Source organism: Gallus gallus, chromosome 12 (assembly GCF_016699485.2).
Source record: "Gallus gallus isolate bGalGal1 chromosome 12, bGalGal1.mat.broiler.GRCg7b, whole genome shotgun sequence".
In the NCBI taxonomy this organism is placed as follows: domain Eukaryota; kingdom Metazoa; phylum Chordata; class Aves; order Galliformes; family Phasianidae; genus Gallus; species Gallus gallus.
The window spans coordinates 10,824,270-10,850,193 of NC_052543.1; the positions used below are offsets into that span (position 1 = coordinate 10,824,270).

Sequence of the window (25,924 nt, forward strand, 5' to 3'; positions counted from 1 at the left end):
ACTTTGAGATTCAGCACCTACCTCTACTGCGTTCAAATAACCAAAATAGACTGGAGGACATACAGGAAGATCTGGGCCATGAGTAATGCTGGCTGTGGTTCAGGAGCAGATCTGCAATAAGCTGTATTCCCCTGCCCTCTCCTGGAAGGAATACGCAGAGCTGGGTGTGTTTGTGCAGGATCCTTGTGCTCGGGACTCCAGGAAGTGGCCTGAGGTGGTGAGAGAAGATGGTCATTTTGAAGACAGCATTTAGAAAAATGAAAAACTATGGCTGTGTTGTATCCATCATGTGTTGCCAACACAGAGTCTGCCAGAAATTGGCACCTCTCTCAAGAGAATGTGAATGTTCTCAAGGAAGAGCTGCCCTGCCTGTCCGTTTGCATTGAATTGGGAAACCAAGGTGACGACCCAACCAACAGAATCCAGAGCCTCTCCCTCACCTTAAATAGTAAACACAAAGCCCACACAAAAACACTGGTAACCTTCGCTCAGGTCACAGAGCAGTGACAGGTCAGAAATGCAACACTGACAGGTGACAAGCACAAGAAGGCACGTGAGAGCCCATCACTTGGCCAAGGACATGGTGAGAGCCCAGCAAGGAGATTCTTCTTTGTCCCAAACACCAAACATCCAAAGCAACACTGGTCTTGTTTTAAGAGAACTGGTTAGGGAATTGCTGCTGTTAAGATAATAATGGGAGCAATGTACCACAAATGCTAAGCGTGGTCACTCTATAAGTAAGTCTATAGTTCAATATTGCAGTGTGGGATTATGAAACAGGAGCTCTGGAAGGACAGGACCAACCTCACGTGCACTATTTAACCTCAAAAATTCTCTCACACTTTGAGTTTTCTTTGTCCTTACGTTTCACCATGTCCTTGTAAGCCCAGCAACGTGGCAGGCAAAACTCCTCCACCATGTCATAGAATTATGGAATCATTAAGGCTGGAAAAGACCAGTAAGATTATTATGTCAAACCATCCCCACCATACAACTGACCACACTCTTCAGTGCCACATCTCCCCATTCCTTGAATACCTCCAGGGACGGTGACTCCACCACCTCCCTGGGCAGCCTGTTACCATGCTTTCCTTTTTCCTAATATCCAGACCGAACCTCCCCTTGGTGCAACTTGAGGCCATCATCAAGAGCTGAGTCTCCTCCATGTTGCTGAGGTGCTGCTCAGCACAGGAGAAAATGAGACCATGCTCTGCAGAAAGACCAGGAGTGAGTACTTGTGGAGAGGGGGGGCTTCATCTTTCAAACCTCGGCAGTTCTCTCTTTTTTGTCATGTTGGGGAGTCACTGAAGACCATGCCAGACATCACATAATACCCCAACAAGCTCCACAAGTGGGTTCTTTTCCCACAGAGCCTGTTTGCTGTACGTATGTTAGTATGTTCAGGACATTTCTCTGCCCTCCCCTACACCATCTTTATCAAAGAGATGAAATCAACAAAGCAGTTCCAGCTGCCTTCAGAAGAGAGAAATCTCCTATTTCCTGCTTCAGCACAGGGGTTAAGAACAACGTTTCTGTTCATCACAGAAATAAACATTAAATGAATGTTGAGTTATATCCCTCCTGTGACTAATGTTCTAGCTTGTTTTCTAACGCTAATTCTTCATATACTTTTTTTTCCCTCATACATTTGTCCAGACTCCCGTGTTCCTGGGGGAATAATTACCCACTCAGCAGTTACTCCAAAGTCCAATTGTAATAGCTGGCAAACCTCCATTCTTCCATGCAAGCTTTCAGAATAATACTTCAGCTTATTTCAAATAGCACCGCTCTCTGGAACTTCTTCCCAATTTGCTTTGCCTTGGATTGATATTCATCCCACTGCTTGCTGAGAGCTGACCGCTTTGCTTGTCACAAGGCAGATGCTCTCAACAGAACAATTACAAACAAACAAAAAACAGAAGAGAGGGATGGCGTGATTAAAAATGATCCATTGTGATGTAATGGTTTCCTTGTCTAATGAATCCTGACTAGGAATGCAAGCAATGAAGAAACCACTGATTCAGACCTGGATGATACTTCCCCAAAATACAGATGTGATCACAGGAAGTATTTTCATTCACACCAACCCTGGAGCCGTCGGAAAGTTTGGGTCAATTTTAGTCATGCGTTCTGTGATCTAAAAATGCACATTTTCTTATTCTGTAGGGACCTGTGGCCAAAACATTCACCATACTGGCATAATAAGAAATAACTGAGAGCTGAATTCAGATCACTGGTATATACTTTTTCCTATAAACACTGCCTGGGAGGAAACTGCGTCCTTTCCCAACTGTCTATATGCCTATTTATGTCTATATGACCAGAAGCAACCCACCTCATCTCCTTTCTCTCCATTTTTCCATCTGTTCCCTGAGGATAATAGCCTTGGCACTGTATGATACTGAACAAACTGACGTTCAAAAATTGCATTTAGGTTGTCTGGTGAAGGATATATAGCAAAGAGATGACGACAAAGCCTTGTCTTCAGGACACCTGAGCTGTTCCAATGTCACAGGGAGTGTGGCAGTTCCTGGAAGGAGAACCTGGAGTCAGTAAATGGGAGAGAAGAGCACATCTTTTTTAACCGTTTCACTCTTCCTTAACTCTACTTAATGACATGCTAACTCAGTTTTGCCTAAAATAAAGAGAGATGGCTCCAAACCTTTGAACATCACCCAGTGTTTGACCAAGTGCCTGGGTTGTTTTTTTTTTTGGCCTAAGCCTGTATTTAATTGTGAGCATTCCATGAACCAATGGATGCAGTAGGGCTCGTATGGATAGCACCACAGCTCCCATCACTCAACAAGCATCACCTCCGCTTTTACAGTTAAGCACTGATCATGGTAACTCGTCAGGCTTAGCTAAACTTCACTACCGCAATTTCCTTTTGTAAGCAAATTCCTGTCTTGATATCACAGCCCCTAAGGTAAATACAGACAAGTTTCTGCCCTGCAAAGTACCACAGTGCCAGCCCTAGTCACCGCATCGCAGGGCGACCAGTCAAGAACACTGACTTTGCTTTTACCCCAGAAACAAGAGAGTTATCACTGATCTGAGAGGACAGAAGGGAGGATGGTTCTAAGACATCGTTTTTCTCTTTTAGCGTGCAAAGTCAATTACAATCACAAGTGTACGTTATTTGCAAGAACCAGTACTAACTAGGAATTTCACTGCTTGGCACAGAAGAGGATGAAGAAATCAATTGCAAACTCTGGGTCTTTATCAAAATCGATCCTGTAATTAAATATTTACCTTCAAGACTTGTCCAGCACAAAATTACCTTTTTTTTTTTTTTTTCCCAAGGATGATACCCTTCCCTCTGCTCCTACATGCTAAAATCAATGTATGGAAATTATTTAAACCCTACCAAATTTTACTCTTTTTTTTCTTCATACAGTTTTAAAACTTCCAGTTTCTTCATTTCATGAGCTCTCATAAATGCTCCCGCTAACATTTCAGGTCACCTCTTTGTTACTTCCCCATTCCCCTTGCTGCTTTTGCCCCATGCCCAGCTTCTGCTGAACAGTACTGATTCTGTCTGAAGGAGAGGACACCGCACTGCCACAGTCACACTGGAAATCCTCTTGGATTTTAAACTTGGAAAACTCAAGTATTTCCAAAATCTTGGGAGCTGTTCTTAATCTGTCAGCATCTTTTTAGGAACAATCTAAGAAAGACCTGGGCATTCATAAGAAAACTGAAACTATCAAACATTCTTTCCTTCCTTCTGACCTATGTGCAGAGTTGTCAAGATGGACTGTTGCTTGGGCCAGCATGCAACCAAACAGCTGAATTAGAATTAGAAGTGTCATCTCGACAACTTAAGGTTGGAATCAGCCCATTTCAACCCAGGCCTGGCAGATGTGCACTGTCAGCAGTGCTGTACCAGGTCTGGTAAAGGGCCAGTGAGACATAGGCAGTGCCAGGAGGTCACAGCACGTCCCCCCTCCTGAGGAGCAGCTCCATGTGTTTCACAACTCTCCTGCCCTGCTGTAGCCTCTGGGGACTGCAAGAAGCTGGAGCACTGTGGGGTGATGGGATGGAGATCTGTGAGACCTGCTCAGGTCTCACCCCTCCCCACAGCACCCTGCTGCAAACAGCTGCACACGTGCCACCCTGATTTCACCGTGATGGTACGCAAGCTGAGGCTGCTGCTTTATCTGTCTGCCTTCAGCAGAGCCCGGCAGCAAGTGTTCACAGCAGCTGCTAATAGATAATGCATTCATGTTCTCTCCATCAGTGCCATGGGGAAGAGCACCATGATTTACTGGAACCCTCTGTGGTGCTGGCTGTTGCAGCTCCATGGCAATTGGCATCTGCTCGTGCTAGCCTGAGCCTGAAGCATGGGAAAGGCTACACATCTGCTGGAGTTTTATCCCAGCCATAGGTTGAAACACAAGGGTGCTCTTCTTAAAAGCAACTTCCATTTGCTTCCAGTCTGGAACTGCAGTTTTGTGCAGGGAAGGGCCAGGTGTGCAAGTAGATATCCAGCGTGCAAAGGTGGAAGCAGCGTGGCCTCCAGCACAGCTGCAGCCCAGTGCCAGGCTGAAGTACAGTATTGCAGCCTTTGACGTCATTCCAGCATGATCAGACTCCGGTGTCTGTTCAGATGGGACATTGCACGCAGTCCCCCCTCCCTGAGAACAGGCACGTTGTGCAACACCGAAACAGATTTTGCTGAGGAATCAAGCCTAGCTCTGCCCTGCAGAGAATTGGCTCAGCACTGCCAGGATCAGGCCTTCACTGCACAGAAATAGATTAAATCGGTGTCAGGCTGCTCAGAAAGCTGTATGATTATTTGTCTTCAGGCAAAAACATTTTAAAATAGAGGGGACACCAGCATGCAGCAGCAAAATGATGGATGCAAGAGCTATTTGCCCTCCCAAGCTGAGCTGTTTGCGTGAGGCAGAAGGAGGGGATTTGAATACCACTTGAATTCGTTACTAGGTCGGTGCTCATTGAAACTGGGCTTGGGCAAACGAAGTAAAGGTTACCAAAATCTGGGATGCATATAGGATAGAATCATAAAATCATAAAAGTTGGAAAAGACTACTAAGACCATCTTGTCCAACCATCAAACCATCACCACCAACACTGCCCAGTAGACTGCATCCCTCAGTGCATCTCCACAGTTATTGAACACCTCCAGGGACGGTGACTCCACCACTCCCGGGCAGCCTGTGCCAATGCATTACCACTCTTTCTGAGAAGAATTTCTTCCCAGTGTCTTTTCTAGAATAAAGGAATCAAGGGATGTTCAAGGGGAAGCCAAAAGAGGATGATATTTGGGGGGGGAGGGGGGAGAAATCAGATTGTAACATGCGAAAGGCACGAGAAGAGCTTGACACAGGCAAGAGAAAAGAAAGGCCTAAGGGCTCCCAGGCAGCTCCATTGGATCAAATGGCTCAATGCTGGACTCAGGCATGGGTTGCCACCTCCAAGGAGAAGGTTGAGGGCTGGCAGTTCCATCCAGCCAAGAGAAACGAGCAGCAGAGGGGCCTCTGGCCTGGAGGATGGAGCAGCAGCAGGGCGGGCTGTGCAGCATGGGTGAGGCACAGTGCTGGAAGTGGGGATGGAGAGGTGTCCCAGCCCTCAAAGCTCAGTGGCTGAGACAAGTCCTCATAAAAACATGAGCCAGCAGGAAAGTTTCAGCAACCCAAAAGAAGAGGTGCGGGAAGGAATAAAAAATGCCGAAAAGTCACCTCAAGCAGAGGCTCCTGAGCCGTGTTGGAAGGCGGCCACCGCATGGGACAGGGCCAGGCAGAGAACTTGGCACTTCTCAGCCCTCTCTGGAGCCCGCTGAGACAGTAGACAAAAAGTTTTGTCAGCTCAATTACTGCAGCCTCCTCCTCCCTCATCCCCACCTTCAAGAAGAAGATGTGCCAGGAGCTTCTCTGGCCGGCTTCAAGGCCATGTGCCTGCAGAGGAGCCACATGGGCTGCTCCAAGGGGCCACGGTGAGCAACTGTACACTGTGGGAGCTGCAGGATTCACCTCTGGAAAGAGAATGCACTGTGACCCACAATGCGCAAAGTTCCAGATCTAACACAGCATACGGGGCATGGAAGGTAGATCAGTCAAACTGCTGCAGTTCTCACTGGGCTGATCCCAAACAACTTGAGACCTTCAGTTAAGAACTGGGCTCTGTTCCTCCTGCTGCAACAAAACATGGATATATTGCAGAGGTGAAACTGCTTGCTTCACACTTTACCACTGCCAAAGACAGAAGATGATTTACAAGATGCTAGGAAAAGCATCAAGAAAATAAACAAGAGACTTCAACTAGCCCTGGAGAATGGCTTAGCCATAGCTCAGGCTCAGTACGCACTGAAAAGTCTACAGGAAACTAAATATGAGGATAACAGAAATGTAAGCATTCTTACAAGAGCCTTTCCCACAGCCACCACCGTTCTGAGCAGCTTTAACAAGCTCCATTAAATTTTATTTGGGAAGCTTGCAAAGGGGGTACTGACCAGAGGGGCTGGATCTGAAGGACAGGCACCAGCTGGCTTTCACTGCAGGGTACAGCCTTGGGATCAGCAAACTTCAGTCTGCGCAACACGTGGCAGGCCACTGGAGAGCGTGCAGCACAGCAAGCACTTGCAGGCTCTCCTCCATGCCTGGATGGTGTCCTGCTGCGCTCCCATAATTTGAACGTTAGCTGCTGTATCAAGATGTTTCCCAGTGAGACAGAAGCTGCCAGCCTGAGCCTGAACCAAAGCTGCTCCAAAACATCGTGATTTACTTTGGACATGCTGCTGCTGGCAGGGGGAAAAGCGATGGGAAAGCAGCGAGCTCCCCAAGCTGCTCCTCTGGCACCAGCTGAGCAGAGCCAACGTTTCACAAACCCTGGGGAGACGGGTGGGAAGGGAAACCATTTCAGTGGGCACCTGAAAGCAATCAAGCCTCTTCAGCAACAAAACTGACTGTCATCCCTGTGCCCTGCCTCAGCCTTCCAGTGTTGCAAAATCCCTCCTCATATCATATGCTGGCGGTAGGGTATCTAATTTAGAAGCTGTGTTGGAACAAGAACAGAAGAGGCATTCAGCGGGGAGGGTTTCATCTGGCACAAGTCTGCAGTCACCAGCGAGATTGCTGCTGTACCTGAAAGCAGCTCCCATCAGAAGCTCTGAACACCGTTGCTCCCATTCCCTCCATAAAAAGTTCACCTTCTATCTCTGGGGTGGCCATTTAGATGTAGCAGCCACCAGGATCAACTCAAGGAGAGACCACAATAGCTGCGGAGGAGCAGCCCCAGCCCAAAGGCAGCAATGCTGATGCTTGCTCCAGGCAGCCCAGCTGTGCTTAGCACATGAATGCTGATAAAGAGAGACGCTGGTGCAATGTGGGAAGTAATGTGGGAAGTAAAGGAGGAAAACATCAATTAACCTTATCTCCTCACACCTAAAATCAGATAGCAGCATGGGAGCCAGTCACTAAGCCCTCAGTAGTCAACAAGACACCTCCAGAAGGAGGACGGGCAGAGAGCTCAATGCAATGAGAACCAAGTCAGACAGAGCCACTTACCTAAGGCCCCGACCTCAGGAGACATCTGTCTGCATCTGAGCTGTGGGGAAAAATGGGTTTTCCTGCAAACCAAAGGGACCCATGGGGAGCAGGTGTCATTCAGCAATGACAGCATTCACACCTAGGAAGAGAGAACAGCCAGAAAAAAAAAAAAAAGAAGTTACATTAGGATTAGTGTTGGCAGCCCTGCTATGAGAGAACGCCCAGAGGAAGGAGAGAAGTTTTAGGTCCTGTCTGTAAAGGGGCTGGGGACAAGCACCATTTGCAGTGTGACCAGTTCAGCGTCACAGGACATGGATTTCTGCCCTATCTTGGCAAAGAAAGAGGGTGACAGCTCAGGAGGACCCATCCCCTCTGCTGAGGGCTCTGAGAAGAGATTGAACCAAGTGAGCCCTTGTCTGTACCCAGCACTGGGGCAGGAAGGGCAGGAGCAGTGGTAGAGCCTCGTTAATCAGATGACGCCTTTCCTTTATCTCTTAGGAAGGAACTGGAGACAAGGACAAGACCAAGGAACTGCCAATCTGGAACAGAGCAGCAGTGCCTGCAGTCAAGTACCCGGCTTCCAGCAGAGGCCAAGTTTGGATGTGTTGGAGGAAAATCTTCGATAGCATCCCAGTTCCAGGAAGAGTTCAATACATTGAGTGTTTGCTCATGTTGGGATAGCTGCAGAAGCATAGCAGGGCAGGCAGGCTATTTATAAGTGTATCAGATGTCAGCTAAGCTCTCTGCTCTTTCTGCAGTGCACACAACAAGCCTGATGAGAAGGGACCCAGGCAGAGAGGAGCAAATGTGCACAGGTTAAAGAGGTGTCCATTAATACAATACATATCAGGAAGAACAGCAGCTGGCCCTATGCCAGGCACTGCTTACAAGGCCTCTCCAAGCCAAGGAAGATCACTTTACTACCAGCACCGTGAGAAAAAAGGGCTGAGAATGCTGAGTTTGATGGCTGTGCATTATTAGATGGAGAACTGTTTGCCCCTGAAAAAGAGGATCCAAACCTATTCATAGGTATTTCATTATGCCCTAAGTATGTGGTGTGTAACAAAACAAGAGGCCAGCTAAAGAGTTACTTACCTCTCTCCAAACCTACTATAAGAGAGCTAAAATAGATCTAAGCACAGTCAAAATATAGTTGTTCCAATTAATGTTCCAGCTAGCATCTGCTCTTTTTAATTAGCTGAAGTCTGGTTTCGTCTGGAGACAGAATTGCTGAGCAGAAGCACGCTGGCTTCTTTTCTGCTTAGCCTGCTCTTCTGATCTCTCTTGGTCTTTGGAAACTTCTTCCCCACTTCACAGAGTCTAGAGCCTCTCGTGCACTCAGTGTTCACAGGTTCTACGTACATTTCATTGCAACCAGCTTCAAATCTGCTTCCAGTAGAGGGAAAACTGAGTTTTTGCTGATGGCCTCCCCACCACGCACACACATCTCTGTGTGTGTGCATTGTTTCATTTATTGGCGACTCAGTTTTCTTCTGCAAGCAGGCATTTTTGTTGAGCAGATGCAAGAGGAAGGAGAAGGGCTCCCCAGGACCTGTTAACCTTCTTGTTTTGCTCGAAGCTTGCTGATCCTTCACCTCACCCTTTGTAACGCAACCTTTGAGGATCTGTGTGTTTCAGTTGCACACAGATGAATAATTTACAAGCCACGGCTGTTGGAACAAACAAGCTCCTGCTCTGCCCTCCTGCTCTGTCCAAGCCCTCGATGGCTTGTCTTAAATTTCCCTCACTTTGCTAAAACCTCCAGGACTTCAGCAGCATTCAGAAACCTTTAAAGGAGAAACTGGTGAGGGAACAGCAGAGTGGCATAGCAGAGCAGCAAACAGCACCCACAGCAAGTATTCCTTTTATCTCTGAGCAGGGCATTGACCTGTTGTACAAACTCAGGGTAGGAAAGCCACTGGCAAAGCAACCTCAGATGTAATATTTACCCAAGAAGAGACATTTCAGTGGAAAACAAACTACAGGATCTGCTGACATCCTGGTGGAGAGAACAGTGGGCATTCACTCAGGTGCAGTCAATGGGATAGGAACAGGATGTGGAAACTTTCTAGCGTTTCCAAGTAACAAGGCTGTCCTTGCATGAGTTTGCACTGTCCATGATTGCAGCTACACAGCTACAAGAAGCCCCACGTGCGGCATCAGTGCTTCTCTGAGCCCCACAGCTCCACACTTGGAGCAGGGATGCAAACTGGAGGGTCCTGCAAGAAAACAGCCAGGCTGGCAGCAAACATTTACAAACCACTATGACCTGTACCCAGCGATGCCTCATTCTCTGGCAAGAGAAGGTGGATCCTATAAGCTACCCTGGGGATATGAGCCACAGTTTTGGATCGCAGATAATAGCTCCTGTCAGAGCTTCTCTGGAGCAGCAGACAGACAGGATCGAAACAGCTCTGGAGCAAAGTGAATAGCAGGGTTGTTTTTAATCTTTAATCCTTTCCACATGAGCAGAAGTGGTTTGGAGCCATAAAAGCATGTGCTCTCTCTTTTACAGCTCTTAGAAATCAGCCTGACCCATGACTTTAGGAATCCTTCTTGTTCTGCCCCACATACCCCTCCGAAGGAACTGTGTGTGCAGGGTGCACGGGATCACCAGTTCTACCACCACAAAGCAGCAGCTTCGCCACCTCCCTAAGCAGAGACTGGTACTGACAGAGGCAATCCCACCATCCCACGCGTCTCTCTCTTCCTCAGCCCATCACGGTGAGCAAAATGAAAGGATTTTTTCCTCGGGCAGGGTATTTTTCAGCTGGATTGGTTCCCATGCAGTCACAGCAGCTGTAGTTTTGCCACAAAGCAAGCGCCAGGAAAACGGCTGGAACGGTGCCTTAAGAGCTTAATGTAAAATCACGAAGTTGCAACCTCATGTTCCTGGGTCAATTGTCCCTGCAAATAGCAAGAATTTATAGCCCTGGTTAGGCAAGTCTCCTTGGCTTCAGCTCTGTGGCTCCCTTTACAATGGGCCAAATGCAAACTCCTAGGCCCCAAATGTACTTAGCTTTGAGAGAAAGCTGGAACTATTCTTCGATTTGGGATTAGGGCTAAACAGTTCTTCAGAACTGGCCTTGAAATTGCAACAATATCATTTATTTATATCATTACCAAAGCAAGGCAGTGGGGCCATTCAGGGGTCCAAGCTCAGCCTCCTAGATATTACCCTATGTTATCTGGAGAATTTCTGCAATCTGCATCCTCAGAGGTTTTCAGATCAGCTGGGAAAGGCCTTGTGCAGCCTAAGTTAGCCCTGCTTGGAGCAGGAGGTTAGACCTGGGATCAGGAGCTAGCAGAGCCTCACACAAACACAGCTGGAGATGGCTGAACCACAAAGCAATAGGATTTGAGAAAGACCACTGAAGGCCTCTGGTCTTCATGTTGGGTGAGGTAGCCCAGGAAAACACTGGGAAGTAAGGACCAGTGGCAGGATGACCTGAATGAGTCCTTCTCCATCAGCCTGTCTGCCAAGATGAGAGCTGAGCTGGCAGGTCTTCTTGCAGAGCAATCTGTGGGGGCATTTCTCCTTCAAGAGCCAGAGGCTTTTCTTGGTGCTCCTCATGTCTGGAAAACTCACCTGTAACATAAAAGGATGGGAAATAGGGGTCACTGAGCCCTGCAATACAAGACTGCTGCCAACCCCATGGCTGGCCTCCAGCTAAAAAAGTTTCACCTTGAGATAAAAAGCTTCAGATGAAGGGAGAGGGTAAGCAGCAGTGCCACTGGCAGACCACAGTCAGACAGAGCTGACCTCACCACCTCCAGTAGAGCACTTACACTGTATGTGCTATGGACACTCATTGCAGATCCCCTCCTCCTGCCTTGAGTGCTGCCCTGGAAATAGACTCTGATCTACCCTTCATCCTCTTGGGATGCTCTGGGTTCTGCAGATGCACCATTCAGCAGGAAACAGAGGAACAAGAGCTCCAGAGAAAGAAAATAACCACCAATCCATGAGGTGTTTCTGTGCCACTTGCTGTTAGTTAGGTTGTTCCCTCCGTGCAGTGTGTATCAGGGCTCACTTTGAAGAAACTGAGGTGAAAAATCTAAACAAATGAGTCTCCTTGAGAAGACTCCAGGCAATGGGGGGGGGGATGGCTGCTCAGTGACCTGTGCAGTATCCTGGCTACATAGGGAGTTTCCTGTAAAGATAAGACTACAAAGGAATATTTATTTACCGAGATACTTCTTTAGCTTTCATCTCTGGCAGTGTTTCTCAATCAGCCATTTCAAAATGCTTTGCCAACACTAATTAACCCTCACAGCACCTCTGGGGTAGGGATCAGCATCTCCACATCAGAAAAGGAGCAACCGCAGAGCAGAGAAGGCAAGCAACTCCCTTCAAGGAAGAAATAAAGGGAGCAAAGAAATAACCATACCATAGAGTCATTAAGGTTGGAACAGATCGGTAAGATCATCTAGTCCAAATGTCCGCCTACCACCAATATTGCCCACTAAGCCATGTCCCTAAGTACCACACCTACACGGTTCTTGAACAACTCCAGAGACTGCAACTCCACCGCCTCCACCCACGTCTTCATTTGGAGTCAAGAATATCCTGCAATCCCAAGCCTACGCCCTAACAAAACCCTCCCCTAAAGGCCCCCAGGTCTGCAGACATTGTCCTGTTGGAAGTACAAGAGGCAATCCTCAACTCTTATCATGCAAACAGCCTGTCTTCCCAAGATCTGCAACAGGGGAGCACAGATCAGACGTTTAATAAGGCCCAAAATGCAGTGCCCTGAAGCTATATTGCACAACCCAGAAATCCCTAACGAGCCACAGCACCGGTCAGCTGCACAGCCTGTGCCACCAAGCAGCCTTTCCCATGATGTGCACATGATATTTATTCCATTCATTAACCAAGTTAATGGTGGCTAAGAATAGACCCCAGATGTCCTTCTGGCCTTAAAAACTTCTCTGCCCTCAAGGAAACACAAAGCCTAAGTGGCTTGTGGCATGTGCGGGATATGAGCCACCAACACCATGAGATGCTTCCATATTTCCAAACATTCCCAAAATATATCTCTGATTTTAAGTAATCCCTGTACCAGTTTTGGGAAATCAGTGTTTAGCACAAAACAGAGCAAAGGATATAGAGATATCTACATGATGTAGGGATTAGGCCGAACAGAGCTGTAGCTGTTCCAATGCCTTCATTCTCTGTGTTATCTGTTTCTGTGGTAGCTACTGCTGCAAATCTGTATTTCTGTAATAAACTGGTATTTATGAACAAAGGGCATTTGATATTACACCTTTACAAAAGTGCATTTTGAGTACAATTTACTCCTAAATTACTTTTCTTTGATAATGGAAATTATTCTACAGTCTCATTTTTGATGCATGCTCCCAAAACATCTGAGAAATTTCCTAAAATATACCAAAAAAATCCTATGATTTTTGTATCAGTGCTAAAAATCAATGTACTCATGCACAGAATAAAGATTTTTTTTCTCTATAAGCATTTTCCTTCTGTTGCCTAAATCCAATCTCTTGATAATCAGCAATCACGGAAAAGAACTAAAACAATCAAATGGGATTTTGCACTTACAGAAAAGTGTGCTATTTATTGCATGACTTATTCAGATGGAAAAAGCTGTTTAGAAACCTATCTGAAAATGAAGGAAACTGCTATTTTGGAAAGCTGAAATTATTTTAATAGAGAGCCTAAAGAAGAATGTGATCCATTTGGAATTGATTTGGTCTTCTTAGAAACAGGAAAGAGAAAATATGGGAACTGAAGATCATTTCCTACTTAAGACGTATTACTTTGCTCAACTGATAATTTCTCAAGTCATACAGAATCATAACATTGTTTAGGTTGGAAAAGACCACTAAGACCATCCAAGTCCAACCCCAACCCATCCCCACCATGCCCACTGACCACGTCCCTCAGTGCCACATCTCTACAGTTCTTGAACACCTCCAGGGACAGTGACTCCACCACTCCCTGTGCAGCTGTGCCAGTGACTAAAAACAACAGTCACTTCCACTGTCAGGGCTCCAGCTCCAAGTTCCACATCCCAGTGCTTTGTTGTGGAGATGGGGTTAAGACCTGAGCCCCTTTTCTACCTGAGAACTTAGGGATGCATGGCAATACCTATGTCACGATGCTTCTCATCGCAGCTGAACCCTGGGAACCTTCTCTCTGTTGCACCAGGCCAGGAGCACTTATCCCAGCCACAGGGAGCCCAGTTACACGTGTCACTCGGCAGCGGGAGCTCAGGTTTCTATGGCAGCACAAACAGAACATCAACAGAACAGTGCCAAGCCGTGTCCATGCCTCTGTCCCCGTCCAACCACAGCCGAGAGGAGCGCGGAGTTCATGGGGTGAGAAGCCAAAAAATAATAGGGGGAAGCGCACCTACACCATTTTCTTTTGTTGTCAGCATTGGATGTAAAGCTGTACTCAGACAAGCAGAGGCAGTGGGTGTCTCATGGGAGATCTCACACGTGAGCAGTCTCTGCCTCCATGTGTGAGCTGGGGGTGCACGGGGGGATGGGGCACATCTGTCCCTGGGATAGCACCCCACAGTTTCAAGCTTGGAGTCACTTCCTAGTGAGCTCAACCCTTCTCTGTGAGTCACAGCACTGTGTGTATTATTCGAGTGTACAAAACACGAGCTTGTCGGGTACTCTGGGAAGGTGGTGGATGAATCTTATTCTGTCATTTTTAGAATTGTTTGCATGTTTACTTTGTTGTTCTGTTGGTTTATTTTTTTCTTCTGCACAGCAGCTTGATGAAAGGGAAAAAAATCACTGAATAACTGTTTCTGTAGATTAAAACCCTGAATGCTTTATCTGACTCACGTCCTGCTGGACGCTGATGTGTAGCTACTGAAGCGTAAAAATGTAAGAGGCAGTGAGATATGTATGCCAAATGATTCCAGCAACAAAGCAGTTTCTATTTGCATTATAGAGTGTAATAATTGTAATTAGCGCAACCAGTGCTTCTGCAGCTTTTGGAATTGTTTCCCAAGTGCTGTGCAAACAATCTATTAGAAAAATCAACAATCTCAGACCAAGAATGTCTTCATAAAGTGAATATTTCTAAGTTGATATTAGAAACGGCTCTGTATCCTTTGCTAAAGGTAATATGAAGTGCTTTTGATTTCAGGGAGCTTCACTGACAGATTATTTCCCACCTGCCAGTATCCTCTGTCCAGTCCTGCTTTCCAGTCCTATTCCCTGCAGCAGAAATTGGAACAACCCTGTGGAATAATAAGGTTTTTATGGGAAGGCTTTTGGGTTACAGAAGTCAAAGTGTTCTTTACAAGGGCCAAGCACTCAGGTGTTTACTACAACCACCTCACATATTTCACAAAGTGTATTCACCAAACACTGCTTTTGGAAAGGCTTTTGGAGTGGGTACTTAAAGACCAGACAAGGAGAGAGAAAACATTGGGGTGCATTACAAACGGCTTTAGTTCTACCTCAGACTGTGTCTCATCAGTGCTGAAAGTCTGACACCTCTGAAGAATAAGACACTAATTGGGCAGCTGCAGAAATACAGCCAATAGGAAACACATCGCACCAAGGACAGGGAAATTAGGCCAGATGAGTTTAGCTCAAAATACATAAAAACTGGAGGCTGTTCAGAGCAAATAATGATGCTTTAAAATAGCCCTAAACTAGCTCAAGCGGAAGAGGATATTTTCTGCTGTGCTTATGGTCATGTGGATCAGGAATACAGCAGCAGAATTACATCAACTGAACCAGTACCTCACTGGACTCAGCTTTCTGCCTTTTTTGATTCAAGGATAACTGTAACAGTGATCTGTCTGTTCTCTGTAAGTGAGATCATTACAATTATGCCTTTTCCCCTAGGACCTGCAGCAAAGACTACAAAAGAGATTGGATTCAGAGAAACTAAAAAACTAACCTTCATCGCTTTGCCAGCCTAAAATTAAACACGACCAAATTTCCTACAGCATGTCTGTGCTGTCCAGCAATCATTCAGCCTTATCACAAGAAACCCACAGTGCTTACAGTGCTGGAACAACTTCTGGTAAGAGCTTGATGGAGTTAAAATCATTGCTTGTGAACCAGCAATGTGCAGATGAAAGCATGGGTTTGGATCAGAACCGGAGCTCAGTGGTTAAGATCCAGAAAGCCCCGAGGCCCATCGCTGCTGTAAAACCTCACTGCATCAGTCACTGGCAGGTCACAGTTGATTAATTTGTTTATGGTTTTCTTTGGGCCAGAGTCAGTGATGCCATCTGTATATGAAGAGTCAGTCTGTGAGAGTCTCTCTTCTAAACCTGGAATGGAAACCTACCTTGTGTCAGGTAAGGTCATGATGTTCCAACAGCTTTCCGTTCTTTGGTCAAAGGAGAGGTCTGTGTTCATACTCTTCTGCCCATGATCAGATAAGACAGGCTCCCAGAAGCTTCAGTAAATGTTCTGCCTGAGGAAAACAGTGAACAAAGACTTCAGTAAATGAGGTTAGGATACGGGAAGAGAAAATGCAAGGGAACACAGCTCTTGGCTCTGTCACCAACAGAAGGGTCTGCAGAAGGGCAAAGGAATTAATCTTCCTTCTGATAGATCTCCTAGCACAGCCAAGGTCTGAGGTCCTTACTCCCTTTTTTTCTTGATCTCTCAGATACTAATTTGAACTTGATTTTATGTCCCATCATGAAATCATGAAGCCAAGCATCTCCTTGCACAGGGGTGAACAGAGTTCTGCTCTCCAGAATCAGGCCTAACTAAAGCTATCCTATTTTACAGATAAACTAACCTGTTTTCAGGCTTTGACAACTGACTAAGGGCTTAAGCTTATATTAACAGTAATGACTTATGTCTTATACTCACCTCACTGCCTTTCCTGAGAGGAATACGTGCCTCCCGGTAACAAGAGACGGAAGGGACCCAGGAGGCATTTAGTATATTGAGGCTTCTAATCTTGGATTGAGTTTGTTAAATGCTAACATTAAATGTTAAAGTAAGCAGTCAACTGCCACCAACCAGAAGCCAACTGAAGAGACGTGTTGCCATGATGCAGCAGATCAGAGTTCCTTTGCACAAGGTTTTGACATTCTGCCTTGTATCTTCTACATCCTTGTCCATTCCTTGCAGAACTCTCAGAAGAGGATGAAGAACCCATTTACAAAAATCCATTTACAATTCCTCCAGATATTGATATTTTTGCAATAAGGAACAAGGAAAGAAAAAAGGCAAAGGCGGTACGTATACATGGTGCTTTACACCCATCTCTACTCAAGGCAGGCAACCAAGCAACATAAAATCAGACCAAGGATAAGGAATACACGCATGAGAAAAACAATAGCTGCTAAATTCAGCTCGGGTTCCCCCCCATCAGCTACAAGTTCACTGAGATCCATGATGCCAGATTAACCTTACATGGAGCAGTGTGAGCACAGACCTGCTAGTTGCTATCGCACAACCTACGCGCTGTCGTTTCGCTTCCATACTCAAAGGTAGGTTTGCCCCTCTCTCCTGTTCCTGGAGGAGATGTTTGCTAGTGCTGCTAGTGTTGATTATCTACAGAAGGTTTTGGTGCAAGGTCTCTTTCCTTCCCCTTCAACAGGCCTAGGAAAAAGGAGGACATGGCTTCATGCCTTAAGCTTCTCTCCATAAAACAATTAATTGCAACCCACGAGAGCTGGGTCTGTGGAACATCTCTTTCTTCCTTATTTCCACTGAGGATTTTCCCTAGGGCACATGATCCTGTGGCAGTGGGAAATCACAGAGGTTATGATGTCTCAGAGAAGTCTAATTGTTGATGCAGTTGCAGAAGCCAAGCAGTGATGCGAAAGCAAGAGGCCTTTGTTACTAAATCACAAAGGGAAGTCTCCAAACAAGCTTAGGCAAGCCTCCGCAGCTGACTGATAATCTGATTTTAGCTTGGGTTCAAGGTCACTAAGTAAGTATGAGGAAGGGCACCAAGGATGTCTGCCAAGCAATGCCCTCAGCCTAACCCGCGCCCAAACCATGCAGAGGGCAATGAATTACAGACCTCGGCCCATGTGAAAACACTGAGCATGAACAACATTTCACCTTCCAGAAAGCTCTGGAGTGGGTTTCAAGCAACCCTCTCAACCCAGACTTGAGGGTTTACATCAGCAGGGTATTAGAAGCTGCAAATTTCTAGACTGTGAATAACCGCTTGATGTCATTAAAAACCACAGCAGACAAAACAGATTATCAATTTCTCCACATAACTGACTTCTTATAGGAACGTGAAAGGATGAAGACCATGAAAATTCATGAGAAAATGACTTACTCTGTTAAAAACAAGGCAAAGGAAAGAGGGCTTAGGAAAGCTTTGAAAAAGGAAGAGGAAGAAGAAAACAGAAAACAGGAAACAGATGAAGAGAGACTGAAAGCTCTCCAGGAGTGTCTTTCATGGAAGATAGCCATTAAAAAAGGTAGGGAATGGTTACTGTCTTTGTAGCAGTGCTGCTCAGCTGGAGAGCAGCCTAAATCAAAAAGGGGATGGGACTGGCAGTTAGCTCTAGCTGACCTTGGTGAGCTCCTGTAGGCACAGTAGTTATCTGCTTCACCTTGACAGCCTGCATGTGGCTGGGCTGTGTCCATCTTATGCCTTTACATTTGCAGCAGATGTCACACCACCAAGGCAGCCTGGGTTCCAGCATCCCCTGTGGCTTCCACAATAGCTGAGAGCCTTGGGAGGCAGCACAGAAGCCAGCTGAGAGCTTGCAGGACCTTGTGTCATGAGGATGTTTTTACTAAGCTGACCTGGAGCTGGATTCAGGTGGACATGAGCCTATAGTTTTCTGCCTCTGACAGAGGAGTAGCTTTGCCATTAATGTCTAGAGAGCCAAATTTGTCCTTAAAAAGATCAAGATTTTCCACTCAATTCTACCTGTTTTTAGAGAAAGCCCATTTGAAACTTATCCAAAGCAATGCCAAAATGGTAATAAAATAATTGTTTTTGCTAGCTTCAGTGCCAACCACATCCATGCTCACAGCTGCTACCATATTCACTGTTCTTTGCATGACCATATTTCTCCCTGTAGTCTGATGAATCTTTTGTCTTCATTTCAGATTATCCATTAGAAAAAGAAACTTTCCGTGACTACATAAATGACAGAAGGGAGATATTTTTACTTGAGGTACTTGGTTTTCGTTAAGAAAGTTACTCTCTGCTCATTTAACTATCCTTCATTGTTGCCTTGGGTTTCTGTTTGTTTTCATGAGACCCATTGCCTAGAGGTTACATCAGCAGGGCATACATCAGATCTCATTAACTGATTGTCCAAGCCCTGTGTTAAAGACACTTATAGTCTATAGACCATCAGTCCACTAAGTAATGAAATAGGCCATCCACATCACCCAGTGGCTGCCATCCAATTATTTCCCCCTTAATTTGCAAAATACGCACATATACTGACCTTTTGGCTTTTGCTCTACTCATATAATTTGTCCCTGGGAGCCATTATGAAATCAAAGTAATGTTGGAATATCCCCATTATTCATCTCTATTGTTGTGCTATAACACTGCTGAATCATCTTTATCACTGCTTACTTGTTGCGTTACTTCTGAAACATCTCCTGGCCTCTACGTACCTAGTTTGCACTAAGACATGTCTTGGTTTGAATCATTACCCTCTGCCAACAAGTATAAGGCAAGAAGGTAACCAAGAACAAAGCCAAACCAATGCACCTTTAGTATCAACCAATCAACGTGACTGTGTTATCTTTTGGGTTCATTTCAGTATGCCATAGCAGTTAAGAGAGAAGAGATTCAAAAGTTGGAGAAAATAGCAAAGAAAGAGGAAAGAAAACTGGAAAAGGCTGAATACAACCTGGAGAAGGATATTGCCATATTTGATGAGTTCCTGAAGGAGAACCATAAAAGCTCCGTTCAAGCCCTGAAAATGTAATGGAAGCTGAAGAAACCATCCACATAACAATTTTGCATTGGACAAAGGAGGTTTTTTGCTTGACGTTCCCCAGAGGGTTTTGGATAGCATCCACCCTCAGATCCCCTGCGTCTGGGTTTTCCCAGAGTTACAGTCCTGGTAGCATTTTCTCTCCACAAATTCAATGAAAGAGAGGAAGGAACCAGTAGCTGGGGAATCCCTTCATTACTGAAACCTTCAATTTGTCTGCAGTGAAGAACCCACCATTGTTCCCACCGCTTCTCACAACACATATAACAGGCAGACTCTTCTCCCTAACCCCCCGCAGCAGGAACAGCCCCCAGAGCAAAACAAGCTGGGCACTTTGGCCCATTACACAATGGCAGAGCAGAAACTGATGCTTAGCAGCAGCCAAACTAGGAACAGCCTGACCTGGAAGTGCTGCTGGAACCCCATGCTCCCTTTGCCAAGGCAGGGCCTTCAGACAGGAGACAAGTGTCACCGATGGTACCTCTTTACCTACAATAGAGAGGTTTCTAAGGTTCCTCCCCATCTTTTTATCTGTGTTACATGCACCTCAGCTCACCACATGCTTATTGCTAAACTGTTTCGTGGCTCATTTTGCTGTATTTTTTTCTCTAGTGCTGAAAAAGAATCTGCAGCGAAAGCAAAGAAAATAGTACAGATCCACGCAATTGGTTCCCAAATAATGAGCCTTCAAAGGTAAGAATCGCACGCTATCCCTGCCTGGCCTTTACCAGCCCCTGCAGCACAGAGAGGTTCACATTTATCTGTGTGTGCCCATGAGGACACAAGCTCCCTGTCCCTTCTCTGGGTGTAGTTGAGTGCCAAGGGTTAGAAAGAACCTGCTCAAACAGGAGCTTTCCTCCCTGCTAACAAACTGCCCACTTTTCCCACCCCAGTGATATAACCAGATTTGAGAATTCTCTGCGAGAGTACAAGATGTACAGAGACTTCCTCTATCAGCTCTCTCCGAAAGAATGGCAGGAGGAATACGAAAAAAAGCACGGAAAGCAGTTGAAAACAGCTGACAAAGAAAGTGCCTCAGAGAAGAGTAAGTGCCGTGGCAGAGCTGCCCACTCCTCTGGAGGGCAGCCTCATGCTCCAAGTGTCCATCTCCTCTTGTGTCCAGGTCTGACCATCGAGATGAACACGAATGCTATAGACGTGCCAAGTTCTCTGCTGTCTGTAGAAAGTGTGAACTCAAGCTTATCACCTGGGACCAGACCACAGCTCAAAAGCCTCCTGAAACCTCTCTCAACAGAAAATCTGTAAGTACTTGACCACAAAGGAACAAACAAAATACCACAACAAACTTAAATGATCCAGAGAGCACTCAACTGACTGGGAGTTTGGTACAGAGGAAACCTGCTCCTCAAAGTAGAACCTGGACACCGTCCTGGAGCAAAGCTTTTCTGTGCCCTGTTTGTGGCTGACTTACTCGTTCCCACTGTTGGCCACAGTCACCTGTTTGGACACAGCAGACATCGCATTCGGCATCTTCTTTCAGTAACAGGCCTCATGCAGTAAGAGGCATCCATCCCATAGGCAGGCCCACCCCTCACACAAAACCACTGCTGTTATTGTGCAGACACAACTGGGCCTGGCAGTAAGGGGACACAAACCGAGGTTTTCACCCCTCCTGTGGGGCAAGGAGACAGCTCCCACCGAGCCCTCAGCAGCTCATGGGCAAGAGGAGCCAGACTTGTGAATGCTCCAGGGACTGTTCAGCAGCAAACAGCCAACACGGGAAGCTGCCAGCTACCTGCAGCTGGAGCCAGAGGCTGCTTGCAGGTGTCAGCGTTGGCTGCTTGCCGTGCTCATGGTATATTAACAAGGTCTCCTTTGAGTTGCCACTGATCACACAAAATGCTTTTTCAGGAATTCATCGGAGGATCAAGAGAGCGAAATCTGCTCGGATGAAGATGAGGTCAGAAGCCTTACACTGAAATATTTAACTTTGTCCTGTCTCACGTATTGACATTACTGATTTCCCTCACCTTCTAGCTGTTTTTTGCAGGGCTGAGGTATTATCGTAGCCAGTAACTATGTGTTTATATATGTATGAATATTCATGGTTTTAGCAAGCCATATTTTAAGTATCTTGGTTTAGCTTTCCTCGTCTCTTTTCCAACACTCTACCATCACTTCATAGCTCCCCACCCTACAAGATATGATCACAACAGCAGGCATTGAGATTAGTGAAGTTTTCACTTTATATCCAAAAGGGAAGATTTCTCACTCAGATGTTTGCGACACTTTTTGTTCCCCAAAACGCAACCTGAAATGAGCCTTACCACTTGCTTTTCTTGAGTTCACCACATCGGTTGCAGAGGACAAATCTCACCACCCTGGTCTGTAAGGAGGCAAGGCTTCAGAAATAGGCTTGGCCCTGGAGACAAGGTTACAGGAGTGAAAAAAGGTCAGCAGGTGCAAAACACTCACCTTTCAGCACCCACAGCCACTGCCATAAGAAACCATTGAGCCACTCTGCTGCATGACAGAACTTCTTTAAGCTAGGCCAGGGTCTGCTCGGTAATATCCCCTAAGTAAGCACATTTAATTGGGGTCACATAGCAGCGTTTGGGGGCCGTGCCTGACTGTCCTGCTGGGGGAAAGCCACAAATAACTCCAGCGAGTCAAAGGTATCAGGGGGGCATTTCCCTCCTTCCTCTCACCCGGGTTTACGTTTTCACCTGGAATAGAGAGAAAAGGGTCACAGAAACATTTTATTTTGCTACTGAATGGTTTCTACATTCCATTAACCAGGGAAACTTCTCTTTCTGGGAATGAGCTACAGATTACATGTTATTTAGGCAACATTTCTGTAGAAAAATAATACCTTTCTCAATACTGACCAATGCTGCTAAACAACACATGCAAGCTTTAGGGCACCTTCTTCCAGTCTCAAATCAAAGCACAACAAGGATGAACTGAGGACAAAGCCTCCAGGTTTACGTGGTTATGTTTATATGGGCAGAGAAAGAACAGCTGGGATCGGGAGCACAGGCGAGGCCCTTACCTTGCTTATACCCTTCCTGCAACACTACACATGCAGTTATTTATAGATATCACACATTTTCCATTCCAGGAGCCTGAGCTGTATTTTACTGACCCCCAACAACTGCTGTCTGTTTTCGCGGAGATGGAGGAACAGAACTTTTCCTACCTCTGTAACTTCCAGGAGACACAGAAAGAAATTAATGAGCTCCAACACACCTTCATCAACGCACAACAAAGGAAGTGAGTGTGATCCTGTGGGGGAGTGGTGGGAAGGGGGTCCCTCTGCCTCAACTTTCAAACAGTCCTTTGAGTTGGAAGATCCCTTAAAGGCCATCAGTCCAACCCCCCTGCACTGAACAGGGACACCCACAGCTCCATCAGGTGCTCAGAGCCCATCCAGCTGACCTTGGCTGTCTGCAGGGATGGGCACCACCACCTCTCCGGGCAGCCTGTGCCAGTGCCTCACCGCCCTTATTGTAAAGAGTTTCTTCCTTGTCAGAAGCAGTGTACTCACACCTTGGTGCACAGCCCTGAAGGCACAGGCTGGGGAGCTGATGCATGTAGCATTCTGCAGGGGGATGTAAGCCAGGAAGGATGGTGTCATTCTCCTAAGGAAAGATCAAAGGCAGAAACAAGGCTCATCCTGAGAGATCCAGACCAGAGCCTGTTTTGACTCAAACCCTTCCTAGAGGAAGGCAGCAGAGACCCAAGTGTGATTGCAGAGCAGTATTTCTATGGCAGGTAGACACACCTATTCTCCTTCAAAGTGCCTCTCATTTGAAGTGAGTGCATTTAAACGGAATCTACTTCCCACACCGACTCGTCACAAAACCTAGAGCATTTTTAGCTGCGCTCCCTCTCCCCCCACACACAGTTACTGCTATCCCAGGAAAACCCCATCTCCCTGTGCTCTCCGAGTCGAGATGCAAGTCGCCCAGAAATGGAGCGTAGTGATGCTTCCACCTACCGGCAGCAGCGGGGACAAGCTGGGTGGAAGCAGCAGAGGAACCACATGTTTTGAGGACAGCGTTTTCCAAACAGCTCCTCTCTCTCCTGGCCCAGGGATCGGGAGCGAGCACAGCTGAAAGAAGTTTCGCTCACCTTGAAATCCACCGTCACCAAATTGGAAGAGAGAGCGGCAGACCTGAAGCTCAGAGTTGAAGACTTTTCCTCAGAACACAAAGTTGATGTCCAGGTACACCCCGAGGTCGAGGTAAAGTGGGATAGCACAGCGATGAGCTGCTCCTTCAGGCACAGCCATCCATCCCAGACACTGCTGAGCAAACCGAGAAGCAAACAATCAAGTTCTAAGAGAAAGCATTCTGATTTCCTTCTCTATTCTTTTAGAGGGATGTGGTGGTTCTAACCAGGCAGGACCCAGCTGGTCCATCTCACTGCATCTCCTCTTTTCTCTAGGATAAAATGCTTGCAAGCTTGGGTAGAAAGGTGAGGGAGGTCTATGGTCACTGCATTGGAGAAAGCAGGGAAGGCATGGAGACAATGGAGATGCTAGCGGCGATAGAAAAAAAGCTCATTGAGTTACTGGACAACCTGGAAAGAATCCCACCAGCAAAGATAGCAGAGATTGAAAAAGCCAAAAAAAGAGAACGGAGAAAGAGGTAAGACAAGAACTCCTCGAAATGAGGCCTCTATTTTTAACTACTGGCAATCAAAATCAAAGCCCCTTGAAATAGCCACATCTGTCAGATCAACTTAGGAAACGTTAACAGTAATCTGGAAGCCCAGAGGACCATATCCCAATTTAGCCCTCTGATAGCTTCACAGTCCCAGTGCTTGCAGCTCTCCATCAGCAAGCAGCAGCCCAGAGCTGCACTGGGAGAGGCCAGAAGGTGCCTGTATCATGCATGGGAGGACAAGGTCTGGAAGAAGAGAATGTCTTCTGTGCAAATTCAATGAGAATCATGGTTTTAAGAAGACAATTTGAATTAATTATATTTGAACCGATTGAACAAAAAATGACTCCTCTGTTTAAGTATATAGGGCACCTGTAAGCAATGCCAGCTTTCAAATGTTTCTTCTACAGATCTCTACAGTTTAAATTGTGCTTCTTAATTAAAACAGGAGCCAATAAACACAACAAATTTACATTCCTAGACATTGCCATTGGCTCTGTTACACAAATGGAAGTTCCCATGCAAACAGCAAAGACATAACTGGGGAGTTGACTGCATTTGGCCATCCCCAGGTGAATCAGATTCATTACAAGAAAAGTAGTTTGAGAATTTAAAGCCAAAGTGACATTTTCCTTCTACTTCTTTCTGAGTCTTTCTTTGCCTTCATGGTAGAAAGGATGTGACACTTCCTCCCTGCGTTCTGTGAATGATTTTGCATTCTTCACTTACAAAAGAAACGTAGCCCTGCAGACAGCCAAGGTCAGCTGGATGGGCTCTGAGCACCTGATGGAGCTGTGGGTGTCCCTGTTCATTGCAGGGGGGTTGGACTGATGGACTTTAAGGGTCCCTTCCAATTGAAATGATTCTGTAATTTGATGAAGCAACACACACTTATTCTGCTCTGGGGATGGAAGAGAAGACTCTGCGAAGGAATCTGACCAAACCTTGGCCCCTGCCTGCCTCCAAAAATCAAAACAAAAAACTAACAAAACAAAAATCTTCGAAGAGCATTTAAAACCCAGCATCGTCTATATCCAAACCCCTGCAATCCAGTGGTGTTACACTGTTAGACAAGGAACGGGTCAAAAGCATATTTGTGTATCTTTGTATATTTGTCTATTTGTGCACGTTCCAACCTCTTTTTTTTTTGCTCCCTTCAAAAGGCTGAGAGAGGAAAAGGAACAACAGCAGAAACAGATGCAGGAGGAGAGACTGCAACGGGCCCTGGAGAGAGCACAGGCAAACATAGAGAAAAAGGTAAGCGCAGGGATCCATAGGAACACACCTCACCTCTGCAGCCCACTTTAGGGAAGATGGGGGCACCCAAACACCGGGCATTAAAAGGGGGAGGGACTCAACCCTGCCAGGAAAACAGCACGTGTGGTTTATGGTGCTCCTCTAACAAAGATGTGCCGCCTCCTCCTCTGCAGACCGGCAGAAGGCTGATGTTCCGTTCCAGCCCACCTGCCAGGAAGGAAAAGAAAGAGCAAAGCCAAGAACAAAGGGATAAGGAGAAAGAAGAAATGCTGTATTACTTCACTTGAGAGCACGGCCTTTACTATGTAACGTAGAGCTGATACCACTCTAGAAAAAGGTTTCTGTAGCTCCAGCCTGAGCCTATTTGCAGTGTGAGAACTTCATAGCCTCATGAAATTCCTCCTATCCCAAGATCCAAAGGAAAGGAGCAAGTCAGGCAACCACTGATTGTTTTTCTTGACTAAGGAAATAAAATAAAATGCTCTTATTTTGCTTCTTTGGCTCCTGCTAGCAACAATACTTTTCTTATTCGGTTCTTGATGCGAATAGCTCTATCCCTACAAACCTCACCGGTGTCCTGGGTAACAATTTTGCCATGGCACAACTAAGCCAAGCACTTACCATTGATTATAACCACAGA

The 25,924-nt window shown here is 46.2% G+C and overlaps 2 protein-coding genes and 1 non-coding gene across 26 annotated transcripts in view; 1 reads left to right on the forward strand and 2 right to left on the reverse strand.

Moving 5' to 3' along the window:
- The window catches only part of KLF15 (Kruppel like factor 15), a 34,334-nt gene extending 17,318 nt beyond the window's left edge, over window positions 1-17,016 (reverse strand). For 4 of the 23 annotated variants that reach the window (XM_046900053.1, XM_046900051.1, XM_046900049.1 and 1 more), the window contains exons 1-5: window positions 13,621-13,689; window positions 9,458-11,097; window positions 7,527-7,647; window positions 2,336-2,530; window positions 22-209 (exon numbers count right to left, since the gene is read on the reverse strand). Coding sequence is in view for 5 of the 23 variants with exons in the window: in XM_046900056.1 (XP_046756012.1) it covers window positions 7,527-7,641 (115 nt within the window). In the remaining 18 variants the exon portion in view is untranslated. Of the gene's footprint in view, window positions 1-21; window positions 210-1,684; window positions 2,307-2,335; window positions 2,544-5,702; window positions 6,849-7,526; window positions 7,648-8,603; window positions 9,347-9,457; window positions 11,098-13,620; window positions 13,690-15,798 lie in introns of those variants that run through there. The other 19 variants (XM_046900048.1, XM_046900045.1, XM_046900042.1 and 16 more) reach the window with 18 other exon arrangements.
- Window positions 8,002-8,103, reverse strand: MIR1731 (microRNA 1731). The gene has a single exon (NR_035229.1). It is a non-coding gene; the product is annotated as a microRNA 1731 (primary transcript).
- Window positions 13,802-25,785, forward strand: CFAP100 (cilia and flagella associated protein 100). 2 transcript variants are annotated; one of them, XM_046900037.1, is made up of 16 exons: window positions 13,802-13,850; window positions 14,638-14,811; window positions 15,348-15,528; window positions 15,725-15,808; window positions 16,599-16,705; window positions 17,719-17,911; window positions 18,552-18,619; window positions 19,223-19,386; window positions 20,012-20,092; window positions 20,293-20,661; window positions 21,272-21,320; window positions 22,482-22,633; window positions 23,456-23,606; window positions 23,810-24,012; window positions 25,191-25,284; window positions 25,458-25,785. In XM_046900037.1, exons 3-16 carry the CDS (start codon window positions 15,453-15,455, stop codon window positions 25,569-25,571), a joined length of 1,905 nt encoding a protein of 634 aa, XP_046755993.1. In that variant the 5' UTR covers window positions 13,802-13,850; window positions 14,638-14,811; window positions 15,348-15,452; the 3' UTR covers window positions 25,572-25,785. The 2 variants fall into 2 exon arrangements, with proteins under 2 accessions (XP_046755993.1, XP_040502648.1); XM_040646714.2 differs by having other exon boundaries at window positions 14,638-14,746; window positions 23,456-23,588.
- The last annotated feature ends 139 nt before the right edge of the window (window positions 25,786-25,924 follow it).

Coding starts and splice junctions, on each gene's coding strand:
- CFAP100 (XM_046900037.1), top strand. CDS start 15,453: ATGTCTGTGCTGTCCAGCAATCATTCAGCCTTATCACAAGAAACCCAC. Junction 19,387..20,011: donor TCCGTTCAAGCCCTGAAAAT/GTAATGGAAGCT, acceptor TTTTTTCTCTAG/TGCTGAAAAAGAATCTGCAG. Junction 20,662..21,271: donor CCTCTCTCAACAGAAAATCT/GTAAGTACTTGA, acceptor ATGCTTTTTCAG/GAATTCATCGGAGGATCAAG.